At 47.4% G+C, this 18,588-nt stretch overlaps 1 protein-coding gene across 1 annotated transcript in view; it reads right to left on the bottom strand.

Annotated features, from left to right (window-relative positions):
- The window catches only part of TNFAIP6 (TNF alpha induced protein 6), a 33,605-nt gene extending 15,330 nt beyond the window's left edge, over positions 1-18,275 (bottom strand). Inside the window, exon 1 of the mRNA XM_044438353.1 lies at positions 18,182-18,275. Within this exon, the coding sequence (XP_044294288.1) occupies positions 18,182-18,275 (94 nt within the window). The remainder of the gene's footprint in view (positions 1-18,181) is intronic.
- Positions 18,276-18,588: the final 313 nt, after the last annotated feature.

Raw genomic sequence — 18,588 nt, 5'->3', positions numbered from 1 at the left:
TTTAAATCATAAGATACATGGAAAGATTTTAGGAACTGAGTGATGGTGAACAGCAGAGATATGGGACTCATTCAGACTGAGAACCAAATTCCATTTTGGAAAAGTTCCCAGGGCTTCATGGAGGGCAGGGCTGAAGGAAAAACGAGCAGGCCTGGAGCGGGAGAAATGCCATCAAATTTTAGAGGAAAGCTAAACTATGACCAAGCCCTAAAGTATTTCAGCCTTTCAGGATCAGGAAAATCTGCACAAATCATTCATGGTTAGGGGAAAGAATATAGGGCTAGGACAGTATCTGTGACATGCCAGAGGGTCATGTGAATCTGAGGCTGAGGTTCTGCACCCCTACTTTACAGTCATCTTCTCCCAAAGGACCTGCAGTTGTTGGGGGCAAGAGTCACTGTCAATTAGCATTTACAGCCAGATATATGGCTGTGCAGTTCCCTCCCCACTCAACACACATGCAGTCACACACACACAACATCTGCCCATGACAGAGTGATTCACTTGGCTACCTGCAGCAGTCAACACTGCGCGCCCCTCCCAAAGGGTCACACATGTTCTCAGAACAATGTGGGAAATGAAATCATCAGTCGGCAAAACAAAGTGATGCTGTAAGAGCATGTTGGACACGACTGGCTGAATGACATTAAACAACATTTGGGAACAGGACATGGCAGGAAGGACAAATCATTGCAGACTGATTTCGTTTGATTGGAAAATCTTCCTGATGGACTGTGGGAATACTGAGGACATAATCTATCCTGACGTCAGCAAAGTTTCTGACAAAGTGCCTCACAATCTCCTCATTAGCAAACTACCTAAAAGTGGGCTACGTGGAACAACTAACAGGTGGTTCCACAGTTAGCTAAAAGAGTGCTCATCCATGGCATCCTCTCAAGCTGGAGAGAGGTAATAAGTGGAGTATCACAGGGTTCAGTCCTGGGCCCAGTGCTCTTCCACATTTTTATTGATGACTTGGATATGGAAGTGCAGGCAATGATGATCAGGTTCTGTGATCTGGATAGGTTGGAGTGCTGGGCTTGGCTTCATTACAAGGCAGGGAATACTTGGCTCAACAATACTGAAAGCGAGAAAGATCTTGGAATTGTTGCAGATCACAAGCTGAGTATGAGTCAACAATGTGATGTGTCTGCAACAAGGGCAAATGCAATATTAGGCTGCATTAATACAAGTACCACTTCCAAATCATGTGAAGCGCTAGTTCCACTTTACTCAGCACTAATTAGGTTCATCTGGAGTACTGAGCACCACAGTTTAAGAGAGATGTAAGCTGGGAAGGGCTCAGAGGGCGGCAACAAGGATGATCCAAGGACTGGAAACAAAGACCTATAAGGAGAGATGGAAAGAACTGCGCATATTTAGCCTCAAGAAGAGAAGAGCAAGGGAAGACAACAGTCTATAAGTACTTGAAAAGCTGTCACAAAGAGGAAGGACAGGATCTCTTTTTGATCATCCCAGAGTGTAGGACATGGACTAACAGGCTAAAGACACAGGTAGCCACGTTCTGGCAGAACATCAGGAAGAACTTCCTGACTGTTAGAGCACTATGAGAATGGAACCAATTACCTAGGTTCTCCCACTCGTAGAGTCATTCAAGATACAATGGGATAGCCATCTGAGAGGGATGGTTTAACTTGGGGTTGGACATGATGGTCCTTTGGCCCCTTCCAACAGGACTATTGCATGCCTTTTCTTCGTCATCTGTTATTTTTCCATCCACATTGAGAAGCTGAACCCGAATTTCTTTCTTTGGTCTTTTACTTTATACATATCTGAAGAAGGCTTTTTTGTTCCTTTTAGCATCCCTCACTAGCCTCAGTTATTCCTAGCTTTAACCTTCCTGACACCTTCCCTGCAATCCTATGCCACCTGCCTGCATTCTTCTTTTGTAGCCTGACCTTCCTTCCACTTCCTATACATGTCCTTTTTTGCTTTCAGATCACCTCTAACCTTTTTCTGAAGCCACTTGGGCTTCTTCCGTTGTCTTCTACCCTGTTTCCTTGTTGAAATCATCTATAAGTGTGCCTTTGGAAATTCTTTTTTAAAATTCCTACCCATCTTGTACTTCTTTTCTCATTAGAGTCTCTTGCCATGGGACTTTACTCATTGTTGTTCTGAGTTCTAGTGATTGTGCCATGGAGATGAATTACATGTGTCTGTATGTAATTTTGTGAACAGGATTTTATCACTGATATCCAACAGCCAGAAATTCCCAGAAAATGTTCTGTTCTGAGGAAATCATTCTACATGAAAGTCTTGGAAGGAATGCTTTTCAATTTTTTCATGCCAATTCAAACTCCATCTGTGTGGTTAGAAATATTTATCCTGATGGGAAGGAAGGCCTTACTCCTTGACCAGGGAGTTTTTCAATTACAGTCGAAGTTTGACTCTTCTTGTATCAGGGATATTGGAGACATTAACTTCAGATATCCTCTTTCCCTGATCAAGCATCCCCCACCCAATGAGTTAAATTGGGTTTCTGCTGAGGTTCCCACTGCAGTTTCCCGAAGTGTAGAAACTGAGGCCTGGGAGCCAAAACTGGTCTTGTGACGGTTTCCCAGATGGCTATATTTGCTTCCCTAGCTCCACCCACTTTTTGCCAACCACCAATCGTTTGGTGGTTTCCTAGCTTTTGTGTACTTTTTTGCCTCCTTTCTAGAAGGTTGAAGGCTTACAGGAAGTAAGAATTTTAAGCTCTCCTAAGCTTACAGGCAGTAAGAACTGTAAGCTTCAATATCTTGGGTGTGTTGCATTTTGATCTTTGGCACTACCCACCACTGGAATGTGCCCTGGGGTGGTTCTCCAAAATAAAATCTGGCCCTTGGGCTGAAAAAGGTTCAACACTTTCTTTAATGGAAGCCTGAGAAGAACTTCTCAGCAGCATGTTTCAGCCTGGGGGTGCAAGTGCCATGCTTAAGTGTCATAATATCAGGCCAGAGAATAGCAGCTTCTTCTGAGAAAGAATTACGTATAAAGACATAAAACAGTCCAGTCACTCAAGGACTTTTGCACCCACTGATACCATCCCAGTAGCAGTCACCCTCTTTGTTGCCTATCTACTGTACAAATCTAGGCATTACCTTCATGCAAATATAATGGGCTGGATATACATCAAGCTGTAAGAGGACACCATTTCTTAAAATGGAGAAGAGCTGTGGGATCATGAGCTGAGGTTAAGAAGTGGTGAATGGAGAAAAGTTTAAGTGGCTCTTTTGCCACTACAGACAAAGCCCTCTTTTGAAAAATGCTTAGTGCCTGGGCAAGGGACATGTGCCGGGGACAGCGGCACTGCTCAGCAGGCAGGGCAATTTCTGTTCAGACCCCTGGTGCTTATCCCAGGTCTGGTCAGTCTAGACATCACCAACATCCTGTTTGCCTCTGGTCCCAGTTCAGGTTGTCTAATTTTTAAAAAAAGTGAATTTGAGTATCTATAAAATAACACAAATAACATACATAAGGAACCACAGACCAAGGCTGGACAACATGTGGCCCTCCATTGTGCTGTCAGACCACAACCCCCTTCATCCCACATTATTGGCTATTTTGGCGTGTGCTAGAACTTGATTTCTCAACTGAGAGGCACACATTCCAGTAAAGCTTTCAGTGCAGTAATCCTGGTAATGTTGCAATCTTTTGTGGTCCCAGTAAAGATTCTATTATATTGTAGTTCCTTGAACAGGATCGCTTTATGAGAGTCACAACAAAAGATACAGTCTGCCTTTGTTTATTTATTCACACAGATTAGATCCCAAAGATTTCATTGTTCCAATGAAACTGGGAAGCTTTCCAGGTTACAAAAGTGTTGCTTCCAGCAAAGTCTTCTGCCCACTGCTCTGATTTAAATATGGTGGAATGGTTGCTAAAGACTCCTATTGGACCATCAGTCCTGGCAGCCAAATCGAACCTGCAGATACGTGTTAGGCCTCATTGGACACCTCTGTTCTGTCTCTTTACTTGACCATACCTCTTAGGACACCCCCCACTCCCACCCCTCTCTTGCAGACTCTTCCCACTACTGCCCTGTTTCCATGGACAAGGCCCCTGGCAGTGGCCTCTGTGGAAGATAGGCTGTATCAAAGTCCCAGATCTCACCTCCCCCAGATCACAAGCCTAGCAGAACTGAACCCTCAGGTGTCTCACTTCCCCCAACTGGGCCAGCTTTCCCCTCTGGCTCAGACTGGGTGTTACTGGCTACAGCTCCCCACAGACTAGGACAGGGTTAGAATTGTAATCCAACAAGAGATGCAGGGCCACAAGTTTGCCATCCCTCCCTCTACAGTGCCGGCTTCAATCCTGGAAGCCCTTCTTGACCTGGGATTCATACACTAGGGCTATCTTCAGAGGCAGGAATCCCTGGGCATTCATCTGTTCTGTTTGGCTGCTCTTACAGTAAGAGCTTAGCATTGCTGGGCATTGGTGAGATCTGGGTTTCACTTTCATTTGGGAGGTTAATGAGGTTTGGACTACTGAGATTTCTTAGAGACATAGGACAGCACCATAGGCAATGGTCCAGGGGCTGAAAGTCCAAGAAACTTGCCTGTATGTTGCTCCAATAAGCAGCAGAACAAGACTGAACTGATAGGGGGATTGTCTTCCTTTAAACCAGTTGGGCCCTCTTTCAAACAGGGACCTTTTCTCTTAAAGGAGAATTGACACTTGTAGCATCCTTAGGCTGTAATGAAGTGTGGTGGCTGTGGTGGGCTAGCTTTTTCACGGTTAGCCAGAGGGTGGAGATGCAACATCTGCTGGAGGAAAGGGTGGAGGATCCAGGAGTCTCCTGGAGAACTAGTTCCTGGGAGGTAGATGCCTTTTTGTATCACACCAAACTTCACTCAGACGCCTATTCTTCTGAGGACCAGAGATCATGATCCTCTGAGGATGATGGGTCAGGGACTTTGTCCAAGGCAAAGGTCCAGAACCCATTGCTCCTCCTTGCTATCATTGTCTATTCACCTGCTCCAAGTGAATGAGCATCAGAAACAGTAAGCAGGAGGAGCAGCTGTCTCCATTCAGTTTGCCCTGCCTGGCGGTGGAGTGGACTGGTCCCAGAAGAGGGCAAATAATGGGCAGTTGAAACAGCAGAGATGGGAATGGGACGAATAAAGTTATTTTGTCCAAGGGCCCAGCAAAACTAAGAGCTGATGTTGTCTGCATCCCAGCTATGAGGGTCATTGGCCGATGTTGGGTGTGTCACCATCTCTTAATCTTAACAATTGCTTGTGTAGTGTAGTGGTTAGAGTGTTGGACTGGGATCCAGGAGATTCTAGTCCCCACTTGGCCACAAAGCTTACTGGATGACTTTGGATCAGGTACTGACTCTCAGCCCAACCTACCTCACAGAGTTGTTGTAAGGAGAAGATTGTGAGAGGAAGAGAGGATTATGTAAGCTCCAGCATTTGAGATCTATGGAGGGGGCCCTCCTGTGCGAGCCATCCCTTAGGGAGGTGAAAGGGATCTTCTGCAGCTGCTCCCTATATTTGGAATGCTCTCCCCAAGGTGATTCGCCTGGCACCTTCCTTATAATCTTTTTGGCACCAGTCAAAGACCTTCCTTAAAAAAATAATAATAATAGTTAATGCCACGTGACCTTTTGTATTTTTGTCCATATTTTATTGATATTGTATTTTAATATGTTGTTGTTTTTATTGTGTTTTATCTTGTGATTCTGAACCACCCAGAGGTGTTGTGGCACAATTGGGTGGAATACAAAAGTTATAAACAAACAAACAAATAATAAGCTGCCTTGAATGAAAAAAAGATGGGCTAAAATATAATAAATAAATACATGGAGAGAATCATATATGCCATCTAAAACTCCATGGAGGAAATGAGTTATCTAAATGCAAGAAATAATAATACAGCCTGTTAACAGTTTCCTTTCTAGTGGCTACAAATATCTCCATTGAAAAGTACAGTTAAAAGGGATAATTGTGATTGTTGTCTGTGAGAAAATGCATAATTAGGCATTGAAGCAACTAGCTATTGACATGGAGTCCAATTTCTCTCCTCTCCCTACCAACTTTTAGAGGTCCAAAATAAAGCATCATTCCATCAGAAGCATTTGATGTGGTGAAGGTGCTTGATCTGAGAGAGATCTTTGTTTTTGTTATGCTGGCTATTGTATGATTGCTGCTATCTGTTTGGTCTTGTCTGATCTGGCCTGAGATCCTTCCTTTTGAATATGTCTGTTTGAATACACTGTATGTTGGATCTAAAAGGGCTAGGATGGAGTTAAAACCATGCCTGAATTTAGCTAACCTGTTTAGGAAAAGCATTTTTCTTATCCCTAGAGTTCTACCCACCCCTCTTTCTTTCCTGTACTTTCCAAGAACTTCTTACTCCTTTTCCTGCATGCCAGTTCGCATAAGATGGAATGGGTGTAATATTATATTGGCCTTGCTGAATTTGAGACATGCTGTCCCAGGGCTGCTGTAATTTTCCCCTTTACAGTGTGTGGCAAAAGTTCATTTGGGTTAGTTTGTTTATTTATATATGACCTGTCTTTTCAATTTAAAAGAAAAATCCCAATGCAGCTAACAATAGCAATAAAAACAGCAATTGAGCAAAATATTTTAAACAACAGAAACTTAAGAAACCAGCAGATTAAAATGGCTTTAAAAAGACTAAAATGCAGGGGCAAGATTATAAGCTACCACACATGATTACATTGTGTTAGTGGGAAAAAGAAGCTTTGGGGGTAAACTGGAGAGTGAGGGCTGGAAAGATTCTCTGTGTGGATGAACTGTGGGACTCCTTCAGGCCACAGTTGCCTTTGATTTTTCAAAAAAGAAGAAAAAAATGCTTTTTTCTACACAGGCTACATTCACACAGAATGACAAGCCATGGCAAGAATGACTTGACATGATGCGTCAATTCAGTAAGTATGGTAAACTGTGGCACATTTGGTTACCTTGAATCCCCATGGAAAATCAACCGTTTCTTCTAAAGTTTCCACGTTTCAGCATTGCTTGCTGCTACGTGTGAATTCAGTTGCCCCCCTTCTGCCAGCAAGTTTGGTGGCAGGAGTGGCTGTGGTGGCAGCGGACACTCTAGCCTCCATTGTTCGCTGTCCTGGTCGGCCTAGCGGCTGCTGAGCTGTGCTCTGATTGGAGGCTTCATGCTGCTTTTCTGCCTGCATGCTGCCTTCCTGATGCCCAGCTGCAGCTCTGGGGTCTCAGTTGGGGCCTCGTGCCGCACCGTCTGCAGCAGCAGCGACTGCTGGACCAGCTGTGCTTAGTGCTTCAGTCTGGTTTCTGCCCTTTGATAGCACAGCACTTCGAAATAGCTGTATCTTTGTTCTGCCCATGCTCTCCTCTTGCAAAGGCAGCTTTGCACAAGAGGAGCACACTGGCTGTGCACGGGCAGAACCATCAGGGTGATGTCCCTGAGAAACCCAGGCCGCCTGCCCTCTCAGCCACCCTCCCCACCGCCCCATCTTGTCCCAAGGCATTCCTGCGGGCTGTCGACCAGCCACCCACCACCACAGCTGCGCAACAAACACATTCCTTGTGGCCAGCCAGAAAGTTTTCCCAGGCAGATTCCCACATGTGCTCCCAGGGGCTGGTCACTCTGGCATGGCGCAGTCCCTCTGCCCTTGGCCTGGCTTGCACACACAGACGCCCTCCATGTGCCTGGCTGCAGGGAGGGGCATTCCCTTGCAGCATGAGTGTGTCCGCACATGGGTGTGTGTGGAGTGGGCACATGGGCAGCAAGCGATGGGGACAGGTGGGTATGTGGCTGGAGGTGCTGCACATTAGTGCTCCTCTAGAGCAACAGCGCTACTCCCATGAATAGGCAGTAGCTTTGCAGAACAGCAGGGAAAAAAGCACACATAAAAAGGCAGCTAGTTGAGGCCACACCCAGAGAATATGTGAACCAGTGAGGAAGAGTCAGGCAAGTGTGGTGCACCCTGGGATTGATTCTGAGCCACTGGGGCTGATGGGATATGTACTACCATTTGGAAGGAAGAGGGTGACACAGGGAAACTGCTTTTGAGATGGTACCATGCAATTGTGTGAACTCAGGATGCAAGATAAGATTCCATGCCACGCGGTTACTGAGTGGCCTTGCTTGGTGTTATGTGTGAACACACACACATCTTAGTGGTGGGGCATCTTACCACTCAGATGAGATCAGATCTTTGATGATCACATGACATGGCACGGATGTAATGGGCAAGCGAGGCTGCCTATGCTCAAGCTGGTGTACAAAGAAAAAAGAAGAACGGAGGAGCAAGGGAGACCTGCGTCGCAATGGCAATCTGCCACAACCTGGTGAGCCAGGTTTGGATTTGGTGAATGTCCAAACAGGGCCAGTATCTGAAGTACGAGGGTGCCGCTGAATGGCTGAAACTGACCAGAGGCATCCCACACCCCTACTTCATTATGACATGAGAGCCTAACATACACGTTTAGCAGTCTGAAAGCTGGTGTTACAAAACCGACAAGGTATGGACTTCTGTGTACACGTGCCTGTGCGTATGTGAGTAGGTGCGGGGAGAAAGGGGGAATTTTCTCGATCCTTATCAAAGATAGAGGACTTCTCATCATAAAGAATAAAGCCCAGCACTTTACAGAGGTTTCTTCTTCTATTTTTTGTGGGAGGAATAGAGTGCCCTTTATATGAGGTGTATTCTATAGGTTCCTGTGTGTTCCATTGCACAAAGCAAGGCATATAGCATAGTAGTATAGAGAGGAATTGTGAAAATACACTAGCCTTTTATAGAGAAACATGGCATCATCTAAAAAATAATAGACTGTTTCCATGATAAAAATTACAGAAAAATGTCAGGAAAACTCTGGAAAGGTTTTGTAAAAGGAGTCCACAAACCTCTACAAGGGAGGGATCACAAGTGCAAAACAAGTGCCACATGTAGAAAAGCCAACACTTTTTCCTTTCTTTTAAACTCTAGATTAAGTATAGGGGTCATCATATGGATTGGGACCCTAGCGTAGGCATATTCTCCCACTTCTCCCCCCCCCCCCCCATTCAGTCCTGATCTAGAAAGGGTGGTCTATACCTGCAGGATTAAAGCTCGTCGCAGCACAGACAGCCAGAGTTTCTCATTCTCACTTTATAGCAAGCAACCAAGGAATGGAGCATCGATAATTCCAACATGAAATGTGGTAGCAGACAACAGAAGCTGAAATGTTTAGGGATGACCTGAGAACAGAAAGGACATGTGTAGGAAGTGGGAGGCAGTGAGGCCAGCCTGCAAAGGAAGGGAACCAGCAGGTAGCACAGAATTGTGGGTGGGTGTCAGGAAGGCTGAAGAGAAGAATGAGCCGAGGTTAGCAAAGGGATCCTAAAAACTGCAAAAAGCCTTATTCCAATATGTGCATAATAAAAGAGGAAAGAAATGGTGGTTCAGTTACTCAGTGAGGATGGCAAGAGGTAACACGAGGGGTACCACAGAGTTCAGTCCCGGGTCAGAGCTCTACCTCATTTTCATTAATTATTTGAAAGGGGAGGTGCAGGAAATGCTGCATTGGGTTGGATAGTTAACACCCTGGAAGACAGGAACTAAATTCAAAATGGTCTTGGTAGGTTGAAAACAACAGAACAAAATTTAATAGGGAAACATGCCAAGTTCTGCACCCCGGAAAAAGAAACTAAATGCTTGGTAAGAAGATGGGGATAGTTTGCTCAATAATACTATAAGCAAGAAGGAGCTCAGAATTGTTGTAAATCAGCAGCTGAATATGAAATGAATATGTGATGTGGCTGTAAAAAAAGGCAAATGCTATTTTGGGTTGCATTTAAACAAGTATTACTTTCAAATGTTAATTATGAGTGTTCCCTCCCACCCTTTACTTAGCACTGGTTAAGTCTCATCATGAGTTCTGTATCCAGTGCTGAGCACAGCAGTTTAAGAAAGATTCAGATAAATTGATAGTTTATCAGTGGAAGATTCAGTAGACAGCAACAAACATAATCAGGAGACTAGAAACAAAGACCCATGAGGACAGATTGGAAGAATCAAGCATGTTTAGTCTTGAGAAGAAAAGACAGAGAGGAGATACTTTTCATGTACTTGAAAGGTTGTCACCCAGAAGAGGGTCAAGATCTCTTCTCAGTTATCTCACAGTGCAGGACATAGAATAATGTGCTCAAGTTACAGGAAGATGAATTCCTGCTGAACATCACGGAAAAAAATTCTGACTGTTAGCAATACAATGATGAAACCAATTAGCTAGGGAGGTTGTGGGCTCTCCCACACCGGAAGCATTCAAGATGCAGCTGGACAGCCATCTGTTGGGGATGATTTAACTTGGCATCCTTCACTGAGTGAGGGGTTGCACCAGATGGCCTCTTGGCCCCTTGCAGCTCTACTCTTCTATGATTCTTTCCCTGGATTATGAAGCCATTCTCATTAAAGCCCAGGGTTTAAAAAGTGAAGTTTACTAATGACACCAAACTATTCAGGATGGTTAAAACCCAAAGGGGTATTAAGGAGCTGCAAAAGGATCTCTCCAAATTGGGATAATGGGCATCAAAATGGCAAATGAGGTTCAGTGTAAGCAGAAAGAAATAATGCATGTTAGAGCAAACTTGAAGTTGAATCCCAGCTTCAAGTATAAGCTGCTGTGGTCTGTTAGTGGCGACTGACCAGACTGACCAAGAAAGGGATCTTGTGGTTGTGGTAGACAGCCTGATGAAAATGTCAATCCAGTGTGTGGTTACTGTGGAAAGGCAAACTCTAAGCATAATTGGGAAAGGAGCTGAAAATAACACTGTGCAGATCATACTGTCCTTATACAGATCCTCAACATGACTGCACTTAGAATACTGTGTCCCTTTCTGGTCACTACACTTTAAAAGAGGCAGTGTAGAGCTGGAAAAAGTGCAGAACAGGACATCCAAAATATTTAAAGGGCTGAAGTAACTCGCCCGTGAGGAAAGGTTATGCCAGCTGATATCATTTAGCTTAGAAAAAAGGGGTGAGCAAAGGGAGGCATGGTAGAGGTGCATGGAGGTATGCATGGGATGGAAAACATTTTTCTCGCTCTCCCATAATACAAGAACACAGCATCACCCATGAAGCTGATCGGTGGGAGAGTCACGACAAATTGAAGGAGTTATTCATAAAGTGCACAGTTAAACTATGGAATTCACTTCCACAAGATGCAGTGTTGGCCACCCATTTTGAGCACTTTATAATGGGATTGGAGAAATTCATGGAGGAGAAGGCTGTCAGTGGCTACTAGTCCTGATGGCTAGATGTAATCTCGAGTATCGGAGGCACGGTACTTGTCTGAACTAGCTGCTGGTGGGAACTTAAGCAGAAGCTGTTGCAGACACATCCTCCTTAAAAGATTCTATGGGCAGCTGCTTTGCCACTGTGTGAATACAATGCTGGATGGGATGGACCATTGGTCGGATCCATCATGGGCTTCCTTTAGGTTCTTACAACATGTTAACCAGGTCATTGGCTGAATTTGCACATTATGTTAAGCCATGTTCTGTTGTTGTGCATGAACTTACCATACCATAGATGGTTTAGCCATGAAATATCTTGCAGCTGTGCAAGCAAGCCAGTTCCCCCCACCTGCCATTTCTAGTTTCTTTCCCATTTTGGCAGACGTGAGAGCAGTCTCATTTCCATACTGCTCTTGCTGGGCACCTCTGTTTCAGGGTTCAGCCATGGTTCTAGGTTCAGACATCCAAACAAACCGCAAATAAGCAAACAACAACCCAACAGGGGTTGGCGAGACATGCGAAGCCACGGTGGCTTCAAAGTCACAGTGGCTTAGCATGTTGTCCAGACCCAGTGCTCCCCATGGGCTGGATGCTTTATGGCTATGAAGCCATCACAACAAGTTATAGTGTGTTGTGGGATTTTGTAGCCATCCCCGAGCATACTGTGTTGTCCATATCTGGACACAACAAGCCAACGTGCGGTTGCTAAATTGTGCAGAGAAATCAGTAGCGAGTCTTGCTGCTTTGGCCAAGTGTCTACCATGACAGCCACCCACAGTGCTTTCTTTGCCACTAGACAGTGCCCCCTCCCCACAGCCCGGCCTGGGGCTTGACAAGGCAGCATGTGGCGATGCCAATGTCCATCGCGTGCTCCCCCCTCAAGTCCCTCATGGGCCTTGCGAGGCTGGTGTGTCGTGGTTGCCACCTTCTGTCTCCCACCACCCATTGCTCACTGTGGTGACCCTTCAGCGGTTGCTCTGGTGACTGACAGGGATCCATTCTGCGGGTCTTCGGTGGTGGAGAACCAGCGGAATGAGCCTTGTCATTGTTCGGCTTGTCACTGCAATTGCAGGGCTATCAGAGTGGCTGTGTTCACACAACACTAAACCATGCCATTGGGTTACCATGGTGGCATGGCTTTGTACCTAATTTTGGATTCAGACAATTGTGTGTCTTCTACGCCTGAATTGTTTCCACCCTCTTCCATCATTCCTCCTAATGGTGGTGGGTATCCCATCAGTCCCTGTGACTGAAATTCAGTTCCAGAGGGCACTGCTCCTGCCTGCTTTGTCTGCTGTTCCCTGATTGGTCCACACACTCCCGTGGGCATGTCCTCAGCCAAGGGCTCCTGGTTTTCTTTTTGCGATTGCTTACTCACTAGAGTAGCACTGCATATTCAATGTCAACATACATGTACAACCCACCCCACCTTCTCCCTTGATGCAGATGTGTTCCCCCTCCCCTGTGTGCAGGACTTGTGCATCTGGAAGGGGCTTCCTCCCACCTGCAGCCAGGCACACGGAGAGCATCCGTGGGGCCATGCTGTGCCCTCCCCACTCTCATGCCGCAGATACTGCCAGCCTTATTTGGTGGCCCAAGCCCCACCCCCAGAGCCCCTCGCCCACCTCTGCCCTCACCATCATGCACTGCGGCGGCTGGCCTTTGCACCCCCCATGGGCTTTGAGCGGCTTCCTCTGGCACTGCGCCTCACCCCTCCCCACAAGAAGCACGTCCCTCTTGCAAAGCATGCCTTCATTTCTGCAGCATGGTGGGGACTTGGGGGCAGGGCGAGGGCGGCTCGGCCACAGAGAAAGCGTGCCGGGTGTGAGCAAAGCTAGCAGTCTCTTCTGCTGGGATGCGAGCTCTCCTGCCCTGCGGCTGTGCCGGCATGCTCCCCCCCCCCCCCCGTCCCACAGCACCCCGGCCCCTGCTAGCATGCACCCAGGCCCAGGGGCAGGAGCCCCACTTTAGCTCTTCAGTACACGTGGCACTGCCTGCTCCCAGCGGCATGACACCTGCGCATCTATGCACATGGCTAGCTTGCAGCAATGTCCCAGGGCTGCTGGGGGCTGCAGGAGAGTGGAAGCACCAGCAGCACGGCTCTGCCTTTGCCATCCACCTTCCCCACATTTCTCTGCAGGGTGGGCAGGAGGCCCTGAGGCGGCCACTGCTGTGAAGGAGGCTGGCATCCCAGATGCCCTGGGAAATCATGGCATGGCTCTCCCGCACCTCACACCCAGTGGTTTGGAAGGCAGTGGGGAGCTAACAGTTTATTCACAGTCCCAAGGAATGCTAGGGAAAAGCTGGGGGCAGGGGAGGAGGCAGGAGCCAGAGTGGAGGACAGGAGCTTTACGGGACATTTGCCGTGTTGGCAATACCCTGCACGTCGGCCATGCACACCTCCTGTGCAGGGGCAACTTTGCTGAGAGGGGCACAATGCTTCTGCCAAAAAAGCAAAGGCAGAACCGTTCACAAGCGGTGTTTGAGTGCACTGCAGAGACCAGAGACGAGTGCCAAACACGGCTGTCTCCAAGGCTGCCACTGCTGGACACAGCATGATGCATTTTTTCACGGCCAGCGATATTCCAAAGCAGAGATGGGCATCTGGAAGGCAATGTGAAGGCAGAAATGGAAGGGAGCACAGAGCAGCCACTCAGAGTGTGGCTGGAGCTGATGCTACTGTTGCTAGGCAGATCTAGCAGAGAATGCAGGCAGAAATGTTTCCTCCAGCAATGGCTGCTCTTTCCTCAGGACTCTATGGTAGCAGCATGGAAACCATGCTCAAATGGTATTTCTGTGTTCACTGTAGAACAGACCATTGTTTTTCTCCATGGTTATGCAGAGACCAGGCTGTACCACTCTGGCTGGTTCACACAACACAATAAACCATGCCATGGGCTTTAACTGAATTATGTGTGAACTCAGCCAGGGTCTGCCATGATCCACAAGCTGCGCAGTTCCCCTAGTAGCCCGCTATGCTGTATTCACAAATAATGACAAGCCATGCCGGAAACCACACAAGAATGGGCTGTCATGATGTGTGAATTCAGCAACCATCATGAAGCATCATAATGTGGTTTCCGTGAATCCCCATGGAGAAACAACAGTTAGTTGTAAGGTTCCCATGCTTCACCATTACTTATTAGGTGTTAATCCAGTTGTAATGTTTTTCCATAGCTTCTGCATTTCTGCACTCATGTTTGGTGGCAAGAGCAGCTGTACTGGCACCAGACACTGCTGCCTCCCCCCCCCCCCCCCCGCCCTGCACTGAGGCAGCTGCAGCCATGCTCTAATCGGCTGCCGCACACTGCTTTTTCACTCTGTCTGTGTGCTGCCCTCCCGATGCCCAGCTGCAGCTCTGGAATATGGCAGCAGCCAGGCATCACACCGTACCTTCTCCAACAGCAGCAACTGTGCAGGTAGCCACTCCTGGTGCTCTTGTCTGGTCCCTGCCCTTTGCTGGAACGGTGCTTTGAAATGGACGCCTGCTTGTTCTGCTCAGGGAGCTGGAGCGCTCTCTTCCGAAGGCAGCTGTACTAGGACTCTCAACAAGCTCCGCCGCCCCACCCCCACCACAGCTGCACAACAAGCATACTCCTTGTGGCCATCCGGAGAACATTCCCAGGCAGATGCCCACATGTGCTCCGGGGGGGGGGTCACTCTGGCGGGGCGCACTCCCTCCATCCTTGGCCTGCCCTGCACATGCAGATGCTTTCCGTGTGCCTGGCTGTAGGGGGAGGCAGTCCCTGGCAGCATGAGTGTCCTGCGCATGGGTGAGTGTGGAATCACATGGGTGTCTGTGGAGTGGACATGTGCAGCAAGACACGGGACAGGCGGGTATGTGGCTGGGCGTGCCTGCAGAGAACAGGGCAGCCGCGGGGAGGGTTCCTGAAGTGCTCCCCGAGAGCAACAGTGCTACTCCAGGGAACAGGCAGTAGCTTTGCACAGCAGGAGAGAGACAGAGACTGAGAGAAACAGGTAGCCTGGGAGGCCACAGCCAGAGAAATAGGTGGCCATTGAGGAAGAGGGATATGAGCTGCCACTTGGAGGGAAGATCACAGGGGTCTTAGTGGTGGCTGCCTTCCGTCTTGCAAGCCTTCACTGGTGTGTCGACTTTAGCCTCTTCCTGCCTTTGCTAGATACTTGGCCCTTGCTTGTTCCTGACTCTGCCTTCACCTCTGGCCCTGCTATATCCTAGTGAGTGTCTGAATCTTGCTTGAGTAAGCCTTGGTTCTCTTTTCACCTCCATCACGCCTGGTCCTGGTGCTCTAGTCCAGGATGGCTGCTGCTTCTGTCCTTGGACAGAAGGGGGAGGGGTAGAGGGGGGACAAATGTGGGCGTCTACTAGAGGTCCAATATAACATGCACCTGTCATTCACTGTGGTGTCAGTGAAGATGAGGGGAGGACCGATGTTCTGCAGCATCTCCTCGGAAGGAGGCCCTGGAGAACATGCCCTGTTGCTTGTGGTGATGAGTGACAAGGGTGAGAACCATCTGCAACTGCATCTGCTGGGCCACCTTCAGAGGAGTCTAAGTGGCATGTGGCTCTTCCTTGCCACTGCGAAGCCGTCCCTCTTTCCGAGGCTCAGCAGTGGGGAGTCTTTGACAGCTGCCCCACGTGCTGTGTGGGCACTTGTCAGGTAGTTTTCCTCCCTGTTCTGCTCCCTGGGATTCACGTGAGAGGGGAGGAGGGTGACGGGGCTGCCTGAGAATCCATGCTGTGTGCGATCATCAGTGGGGGTCTCAGGCTTAAAGTGTTGTGTGAACTTGCACCATGTTGTCTTCTTGTGGCAACAAAAAATGCAGCAGGGCTCAATGGTATACATACATCACAGCAATATGTACATAATTTGTAAGAGTTTCTTTAAAGTGGAAAAGGCGAGGAAGATCCTGGGGTGGTCTTCATGCTAAGCATGTGCATTACTGCTATGTTCTAACTCATTCTTTTCAATATATTCCTTCTCCCAGTGGAACTGGTTTGTTTAGGTTCAGAAGGAACCAGGAATTCCTGCACACCTCAAGACAGAAAAACGGCTTTAAACAAACAAGTCACTTGAAATGTTGTGGATACACAGATGCTTTTTAAAAACAGTCACTGCAGGAGCACGCACTGGAGAGGTCCCATTAGTTTCAAATCGCTATAGAGTGTTTCTGCAATGTATGGGAGACATGCCCTTCCTTCCTTCCTTCCTTCCTTCCTTCCTTCCTTCCTTCCTTCCTTCCACTATACATTTCAAATACCCTTATGACATGGCCTTTTTTGAATAACAGAACTGATTTCTTATACGCAATGTTAGTAACGAAGCAAGAGCTTTCTCTGTCCCACTCTTTTTATATGAACCCAGTGTGAAGTCTGCTGATAACTCTGTGAAGTCAGAGTGTTGGAGCTTTCCAAGCCGGTGGTCTCTCATGCTGAAAGCGTGCCTTTTCACCCTCCCCGAGACATAATATCAGCATTGCCTTCTGCACAACCAAAATGCCCTTTCTGATTCTTCCCAGCCCATCAGTTCCCGTGCACTAGTGGGATGCCTTGCTAATTCCATTGTGCAAGAGGGCCCAGCGTGTGTGCAAGGGAGATGAAGTGCTTCCTAGGGGAAGCCTCCAAGTGAGCAGAAACACTTGTTTCTGGAAGCAGCCAGTGGAGCTCCCTCATGCAAGTTCTGCTGATCTGCATCCTTCCGTGATGAAGTTTCATCTTTTTGGGACTTGCCCCAGAAGCACTAAGTCACCATTGCACAGGGTTAGCGGTGCCTACCATGTGCTGAAGGGAACCGGTGAGGCAGAGGGGAATTGGCGGGGGTGGAAGCAGGCCACTGGATTTGGCCTGAAGTCTTGGGATCCCTTGCAGAGGAACAGATTTACTCCCGCAGCAGCATTCATGAGCTTGGATCAACGCACACGATATTTAAAATCAGCCTACATGTGTTAATTGACTTGCCAAGTTTCAGGATGTTTATATGATGAGCAGTGACTACACTGTGAATGACTGCTGCTGATAGCGTGATTGCCACTGCCAGTGCTTGTCTGTACTTCCTTCTCACATCACTGTTTCCTATTCTTCCTTCCCTCCCCACTCTACCCACTGTGCATCTATAATACTCCATCCATATGATAAAAGGCTCATGGAAGCTTATACCAGAACAAATTTATTAGCCTTACAGTGTCACGCACGACTTTGGTGGTTTTGCTGTGATCGACTAACACGGCTACCCTCTGGAAAGGAATAGCAATTTGGTAAAAGCATGGAATGCCCTGTCAGAGGCATATCTTTCTCTGTTACAGTCCAACAGGGAGCATAAGGGAAACAAGGGATCTCTGTGCTTTAAATCTATGACCCAGCCACATGCCAGCTGAAACCCAGGGAGGACGAGATGTTACTGCCAGGCTGTCATACACAATTGATGGGAGGCTCTGTGGTTCCAGCACAAGCAGACGGATGCAGCAAGCGAAAGATAAGAAAGGCAAACCGTTAAGTCAAAGAGATGGAAGAGCGCATGAAATCGGATACAGGGAAAGGGGAGGTCCAACCATGCTGAAATGCTGAAAAAAACGTTCTTTTGCAGTTCATGTCTTTCCCCCCAAAAAGTGTTTTTATACAGGGTATCCTGGAGTTTCACGAAGGCTTATCTGTATCTTGCACAGCTGTTTCTTTTTATCTCCCCCCCACCGCCACATATTTCGAGCTCTAGCTTTCTGTATAGCTCAGACTTTCAGATAGCATCGCTTTCCTGGCTCCTATTTCAGAGGCATTCTTCACAAATTAATGCCTGCGTCTTTTTTCAAAAGTAAAATAAAAGAATGTTTAGTCCAAATGTGTAAAATATTCCTTCTTTAGCTAAGCCTGCAGAGAGATGTTGCCTCATTGGCAAGATCCGAGACTTTGGGCAGTGATGTCAGAAACGGTGACTATTTTTGCAGCCTCGTGCTTATCAATTGAAACGAATAATAACAAAACTCTTACCTAACCAAATGGAGTTGTGCAGGACTCCATCCTTGAATCCCCATCCAAGAGCTCTGTCCCACAGCAGGGCAAAGAGGAAAGTTAATGCAATCATAGCTTCAGTCAGAGTTTGCAGTCGCTGCCGAAAGGGTCTGGACAACTGTTGCTAGCAGCTGCTTGCTTTCTAGTGGGACATCTGGCTGCCAGACCTTAAATAGGGTTTTCATCTGTGAGGTCAGCAAGCCTGCTCCAATTGTACATGCTGCAGCATGGCTCACAATTAAAATTAATCCCTGGGTTTTGTGAGTCTGACTCATCTGATGTTTCCTTAACATGAGTGATCAAAGTCTGCGCAGCATCCAAGTGAACATTTAATTCTTCATTTGCCAAAGCAAATATCTAAATGTTGACTTGTTGAATATGTTAAT

This window comes from Varanus komodoensis, unplaced genomic scaffold, assembly GCF_004798865.1.
Source record: "Varanus komodoensis strain SLA01 unplaced genomic scaffold, ASM479886v1 scaffold32, whole genome shotgun sequence".
Lineage (NCBI taxonomy): Eukaryota > Metazoa > Chordata > Lepidosauria > Squamata > Varanidae > Varanus > Varanus komodoensis.
The sequence above is the reverse complement of the archived record's forward strand: the minus strand, read 5'-3'. Positions and strand labels throughout refer to the sequence as shown.